Source organism: Herpailurus yagouaroundi, unplaced genomic scaffold (assembly GCF_014898765.1).
Source record: "Herpailurus yagouaroundi ecotype Mexico unplaced genomic scaffold, PumYag 162, whole genome shotgun sequence".
In the NCBI taxonomy this organism is placed as follows: Eukaryota; Metazoa; Chordata; class Mammalia; order Carnivora; family Felidae; genus Herpailurus; species Herpailurus yagouaroundi.
The window spans coordinates 68,362,589-68,369,924 of record NW_024412403.1 but is presented as its reverse complement, the minus strand read 5'-3'; the positions used below and the strand labels follow the sequence as shown (position 1 = coordinate 68,369,924).

General features: G+C 46.0%; 1 protein-coding gene across 6 annotated transcripts in view; it reads left to right on the top strand.

Annotated features, from left to right (window-relative positions):
• Window positions 1-7,336, top strand: part of ILDR1 (immunoglobulin like domain containing receptor 1) — a 41,525-nt gene that overhangs the window by 19,496 nt on the left and 14,693 nt on the right. For all 6 annotated transcript variants that reach the window (XM_040484671.1, XM_040484670.1, XM_040484667.1 and 3 more), the window contains exons 2-3: window positions 4,234-4,404; window positions 5,750-5,899. In XM_040484671.1, coding sequence (XP_040340605.1) covers window positions 4,234-4,404; window positions 5,750-5,899 — 321 coding nt within the window. The remainder of the gene's footprint in view (window positions 1-4,233; window positions 4,405-5,749; window positions 5,900-7,336) is intronic.

Genomic DNA, 7,336 nt, shown 5'->3' with positions numbered 1-7,336 from the left:
CAAAAAAAAAAAAAAAAAAAAAAAAAAGCAAAGATCCAACATCAACATCTACCTTTTTGAATCTGTCCCTATTTTCAGCCCAGATTCTTCTATTCTTAGTCTCTTCTTGAAAACTTTACCTCCATAGTAGTGTGCATGACCAATGTGGTTAGTTTTACTGAGAAGTCTGAGGCTACAGAACAAGAAGGATGGGAAGTTTTTGTCTTTGAGATAGGCTGTCCTCCTCCCAATCTGGAAAATCCTCCTACTTTCTGAGTTTAACACCTGACTTCCACTTGGAAAGTCAAGCTTGCCTGCTTGGGAAAGATCAGGTTTGGGTGCCAGCAGAACCAAATCCTGGGGTTGAGAGGGCTTGGTTTATTATAGTCTCTGAAGCTTGGCCCACATATATGAGCAGAGGGATTCCCACCCTAGAGGGTTTTGTGAAGATTAGAGGCAATGTGTGTACATCACCTGGCACACAATAGATCCTAAGATTCACAGCAACAGCTGAGAAAAGGGGAGGGAGGTTTGCTGGTTGCTCAGTACCTTTTGTCCTGGGACTCTTACTCTCTTTGTGGAGGAGGGCAAGGGGTATAGGTCCAAGAGTGCATATGCTATGGGGCTGGAAGAACCCTGGAGAGAGTGGGAGTGAGCTCAGTTCAGTCAAAATTGTGGGAACCTGATCTATTTCAAGGCTTGAAATTCACATAAGGGATGAAATCTGAGAGAGGATGAAAGAGTAAATACCCAGCTAGCAAAGCCAGTGCTGACGTTGGTAAAGGTGAGTCATGTCACCTCAGGTATGTTTTGGCCATAATAAAGGCATTCATGGAAGGGTGCTGAATGGGAATCTGACAATAAAGGTGATCACCCTTGTCCCCATCTTCTTCCTCAGAATGTCAGATTCAGCAATCTTCAAAGCTACCTGAAAGTAACTTCTAGCTCCAGATTCCTTTCTCTGACTCCCAGCAAACCTGCCCTCCCTCCAAATGTTCCACCTCTATACAAATAATATTCACTAGAGTCCTCTGAAGAAATTGCTATTTATGTCACATTACCATTCAGGAAAATAAAGAACATGCAGGTTATCAATCAATCACAGTATCAGAGTGATTGCTGCCGATTATAGCCTGGCTCCACACTCCACAATTATTTGCAGGCTAGTGAGTACCGAACAGCTTCCTTTACTTAAAGAATAACCAGGCAGAGTGGCAAGAGTACTGCTCAGGGGTGGAATCTTGACTCTGACCTTATTAGAAAGTAAAGCGACTACAGACAGGCCACTCACCTTTTCCAGTCCTAGATTTGCGGTGTATGAAGGGGCACTGCTCATCTCCTCCCAGGGATCATTTTTAATGTGTAAAAGAAAATATATGAAAGTACTGTGTGGACATAGGATTTTGTTTAGACCACAAATAGGTGTTTTTATTTCCATTCTAATCTGTGTATCTGCTGAGCAAAATAAGCTGGTGTTGACAGTGCCATCCTGGACATTGTCAAAAGCTTACCTGTAGCGACTTCTCTTCAGTTAAAGCTGTGTTGGGGGAAAGTTCCAAGGTCTATGTCAGGTCAGTTCTGGAAAAAAACAAGGAGGGTGGTGAGGGTAGAGAAGCAAAACTAACAAAGCAGATTACAAAGCAATCCATGTTAGGCTCTTCGATTTCAGATTGGACTAATTTCCAGGAATCTTATAGCTGGTAGAAGACAGCAGCTGTTTTTCTCCCAAACTACTCAAGGCTCATTTTTGAAATGATGATCTTTATAGCTGGACAAGGAAGTCATCAGTCTTACCAAAGACACCACTTTTGCCCTATTACTCTACAGAAAAGTCTCCAGTGATTATCCATTAACTAGAAATACATGCTTCGGTGTGATTTAGACTCCACCCCCATGCACTACCACCAGCCCCGCCTTATTTATCCCTCTGCTTCCCATAAAGCCAGAATACTAGCCAGTTTGGTTCCCTCCAAGCCCCGTAAATAACTGCTCCTTTCTGATAAGGGCTTTTGCTCACTCTCTTCTTCTGCCTCGAAGCCATGAGTTTCTCTGCCTTCTCCCTATTTTTCACGTGTGATCTTAAATTTTTTTTTTTTTTTTTTTACTTGTATTTATTTTTGAGACAGGGAGAGACAGAGCATGAACGGGGGAGGGTCAGAGAGAGAGAGGGAGACACAGAATCTGAAACAGGCTCCAGGCTCTGAGCTGTCAGCACAGAGCCCGACGCGGGGCTCGAACTCACAGAGTGCGAGATCATGACCTGAGCCGAAGTCGGCCGCTTAACCGACTGAGCCACCCAGGCGCCCCTCACGTGTGATCTTAATCCTACCTGAATCTTAAGGTCCAGCTTATATTTTTCTTCCATGAAGTCTTGCCCAGGTACAGGTCTCCCCTGCAGATCCTCTTTCCAGCAGGTCTGTCACAGGCACATCCTCATTTCAGCCCAGCCCTAGAGACAGTTTAGGTCATTTCTGGGGGCAAGGGCCCGTCCTGAGCAGCACTCTGCTCTTTCTCTGTGGATGTGAGAAAAGTGGGTGCATGTGCCCGTCACAAGCCACCACTTACTATTTCACGAGGGCTGTGTCCAGCAGGTGAGGAAGGACTCAGAACCACATGGCTCTGGCCTTTGAGCCAGGCTCACCCAGCTGTTTTGTAAGGGGTGAGAGTGGCGCTAAATGTTTGTGGGAGTAAAACAGTCACCTTGAAGCCATTCCACCTGAGAACTCTCCTGGAGAGAACCCCAACTTGAACCCCTTTCTCTCTGGCCTTCATGATAAAGGAAAAGAGGGAAAGAGACTCCGACTCCGACACTAACACAGCAGCATATGTGCCAGGCGCCATGCCAAGTGCCAGAAGAGAATGGTCTCACTGCGTTCTTTCAAGGACCCGATGAGGTTAGGACTACTCTAATCTCCAGCCACAGCTGAGAAAACACAAACTCAGAGTAAAAAAAAAACTTGTATAATGTCCAAATAAATAGCGAAGTGTTATTTGAACCCAGTTGTCTCAGAGTACAAGGCCTGTTTGTTTTGTTTTTAGTTTAGTCGACACCAGTGGTTCTCAGAGTATGATGCCCAGAGCAGTAGTATCAGCGTCTCCTGGAAACTTGTTAGAAATGTAGGTTCTTGGGCCCCACCCAAGTCCTGCTGAATCAGAAACTCCTACTGACAGTGATCTGGGCTGTTACAAGTCCTGGTGGTGCGTGTTCAAGTTTGAATACTACTATTCTGAGCTAAACCTCCCACAAGAAGATCCCTTATAACTTGGCCTAGAAACCATATTGACATAGGAACATTCTAAGATGTTGGTTATGTGTGGACCCCTGACCACGCCAGAGTCCACCTGACTTTCTGTGCCACCTAGTTCCTCATCAAGGCAGACCTGGAGCTGCAAGTATATTTGTAGCTTTGGAGGCTGGGGAGAAGGAGTTTTAAAAAGGAGAAAAGAAAAAACCTTAATTTCTTCAAGTTTTCTTCATAAAATTTGTCACAATCTGATCATTTTTATTTATGTTGTCATGCTTATGTCTACAACCTGTACTGCCAGTTTCTACTGTTGATGTATTCTTGGTCATTCATTCCATTATTTATTCAACAAACATCTGTTGGGTGCCAAGGAGGTGACAGTGCAGGATGAGGTGCTCGTGCTTAAACAATGTGTCAGAGACAAACTCAGCCTGCTCAGAGCCTGCACTTAACTGGCCATCACCAAGGCATGTGAAAAGTGTTGCCTGGGGGTAGGAAGAGGCACTTTAGGAAAACACACAGGCCCCCTTTCCCAGGTTTGCAGTCAGGGAAGGCTTCTTCTTCTTCTTTTTTTTTTTTTAACACTTATTTTTGAGAGAGAGAGAGAGAGAGAGAGAGAGACAGACAGAGCATGAGCAGGGGAGGGGCAGAGAGAGAGAGGGAGACACAGAATCCTTCCTTGGGGAAGTGGGGAAACATTTTAAGAAAAGTGACATGAGAAAATGTATGCATGTATTAGCAGGCTCAGGCCAGTACCTATACAGCCTTCTTTTCATACAGTTTCTGTATTGTTGCTGGACGGATGAGACCCTCGCAAGTCATCCTTGCTCTGTCCTCCACCTCGCCCAGAGTGTCTGCAGTCTCCGCCTCTGACTCTGCCTGTGAGCCCCTATCTAGTCAGACAGTGTGTTCACTTATTTGCATGGCTTTTATCACTCCATGAACAGAAGTAGGTCACCTCTCAGAGACATAGTATGCCTTCAGTGTTTTCTCCTGCTCTTGGCTGCAGGGTGCCTGTCCTTGCTGGTGACCGTCCAGCACACGGAGCGCTATGTCACCCTGTTTGCCTCTGTCATCCTCAAATGTGACTACACCACCTCCGCCCAGCTCCAGGATGTGGTAGTGACGTGGCGCTTCAAGTCCTTCTGCAAGGACCCTATCTTTGACTACTACTCTGCATGTGAGTGCCCTCCCCCCTCTGCCCAGGCCCCTCTGTGAAGCATTGCCATGAAGGCATAGGAATTATTTAGGATCACAAATCCTTATGAGAAGCCTCAAAGATCACTTAACGTGGCCCCCTCATTTGATAGATAAATGGCCCAGGCAGATGAACTAACTTATTCCTGGTCACATACTATTTTATTTTAAAATTTATGTCCTACCTTGTTCCTGAAAAGATTTAGGCAGCTCAGACATTAAGTTTTTTTTAAAAAGCAGCTCAAGTCCTGCCTCCCAGCCCATTTGGTTGCGTGCCAGCACACTGAGATGAGTCTACAGTCTGCCGCCATCACCTTCACCACCTTAGAATGTAGACAAGAAGCCTCCTACACCCTCCAGGACGCTAAGGAGTGGCCATTTGTGAACCTCCGCACACTGCCACACTCCCTTTTATGGTCAGCCTTCCTGGTGGCCGACTGAACCCTCCAAGTGAGCGAGTGAGCGAGAGCTCACTGCCCCCAGGGAATACATTCTCAGGGCTGCACAATTCCCCCTACCTATGCTTAGCCACATCCTACCTCACAGTTGTGGCTGCCCCACTCATGTCAGTTCTGTGCTCCGAAAGCAAAGCCCTTTCTAGCTGTCTACTTCTGCCTCTCTCAAGGAACAAAGGAATGCAGATCCTCACTGGCAGCCCTGGACAATTAACCTTGTAGAAATTTTTGAGAGTAGAAGTAGATGCCGTCTATAAGGAAGGAAGTGAGCTTCCTGAGATGAGGAAAAATGGGGGGAGGCCTGAGCTTTACCTCTGTCAGCCCTGACTTACAGTGCATCTTACAGTATGAACCCCGATACCTAAATGTCTGAGTCACTGGCAGAGCCTGGCCTCGTTCCCAAAAGACACATCTCTAAATCAAGGCATGATTTTCAGGGGGTTACTCTTCAAATAAAGGGCCAGGGAAAAGAGACCAGGGTGGTAGGCATTTGCCACCAGAAAATGCATTGTAAGGGCAGGTAGATGAACCCTGTGGGGGCAGAATCTGGGGTTACCAAAAATGAGGTAAGGGTAGTTGGGATGGGAAATGGGGGCATGCAGCCAGGATTTAGAAATGATGGCCTTTTAGAGGGGTCTGGGTCTTGCCGCTCAAAAGTTCATTAGTATCACCTGGGAGTTCATTAGAAATGCAGACTCTCAGATTCTCACTCTGGACCCGAAGACTCAGAATCTTCATGTTTAGTAAGATTCCCAGTAGATGCATGAGCTCAGGAAAAATTGAGAAGCTTCCCTGCCCCAGGGAACACTAAAGGTGCCTTTCTTCATGGGAATTCCCCCTGCTGTGTGACTTAGCTGTGTCCCCTTTTCTCAGCTTACCAGGCAGCTTTATCCCTGGGCCAGGACCCCTCCAATGACTGCAATGACAGCCAGCGGGAGGTTCGCATCGTGGCTCAGAGGCGGGGGCAGAATGAGCCCGTGCTGGGGGTGGATTACCGGCAGCGCAAGATCACCATCCAGAACCGTGAGTGCAGGGGAGGCAGCAGGGAAATGGAGGTGGCGGACACCAGGCCTGACAGGCTGAGTCACTGTGGGGATTCCCCCCCCCTTTTTTTTTTTTCCATTTGTTTGTTTGAGGAAATTGCCAGATACATAGAATGCTGTACCACCATCTGAAGTCACTCCCCTGGAAGTTGGTGTCTGGATGAGAAGATGTCCTACAGCTTTGGCTAAAGGTCTGGGAGCGGGTGGTTTCTTTTGCTTTCTCGTGGCTAAGGTGTGGATCAGTCTTGTTTGCTCCCTCCCATAAATTGCCCTCAGGGCCTGTGTGAACCCCAGGGCCCTGAGTTTCCCTCTGACCACTCCTGTTGTATATATCTAAGGGGCTTTCAAGTAGGTCACCACCTTGACACCATCATCACCCATTGGTAGAGGAAAGAGCGTTAGGCTTCATTGACCAAGAGCATTAGTTCATTGACCAGCAGCAGATTTTTTTTCTCTGGCGTCTGTTACCTCATCTGAAAGATGGACATAATAGGCTCTGTCTCCCTACACTGAAGTAAGTATCAAACGTGATATCTGAAAGCTATGTCTAAAGCATGTTTATTCTTTATGCCTAATACACGGTGGTTAGAACCCTCAGTCTGCAGTCAGATTCTGGTGTGGGTCCCCATTCTGCACTTATAGGGTATGTGAACTTGGGTAAGTCCCTTCGATTTTTTTCTACAAAATGGGACTTGCCATAGTACTCCCCATCTCGTGGAGATTTGTCAGGATTAAGTGAGCTGATATACATAAAGCACTTAGCAAATATTAAGTGTGCAGTGAACTTTAGTTACCATCACTGAGCACGCTTTTGGACGGAGGGTTAGCCCTACATTCCTACCTTGTAATCCAGGATTGCCATGATGGGTTACTGGCACATAATTCAGAGCCTATTTCAGTGAGCTTCATGTGCAGTGTTAAATAAATATTTGCTGCTTAAAAGGGGAAAAATGGTAGAGAATACACTAAGCAGGCCACTCAGGGTACCTGTGGCAACAATGTGAGGAAATCAGTGAATATTTGATGACCATTTAAAGGTAGATCATTTAAAGGGAGCCAATTTAATATTTGCTTCCAGATTGGTGTCTAATACTTTAGCTGTAATATTTAAACCTGATCCTTTTACATGCAATCTCTGCTTTCCCCAAGCCAGCCCTTAAACTCTTAGCTTTAGTGAACATCTGTCCTATTCTGGTCTCTAGGTACATTCTCAAAGATTCAGGGTGGTTCTGTTTTTCCCAGAACCTGCAAAATGAGCCCTGATCTGACTCCAAAATGTAAAGTCTCTTTTGGCAAGTCTCATTTAGTTTTTGAAGGATAATATTCCCCAGAGGTGACAAGGTGACAGACAGTCCTTGCTCTTTTCTCTCTCTTTCTTTCTTTCTTTCTTTCTTTCTTTCTTTCTTTCTTTCTTTCT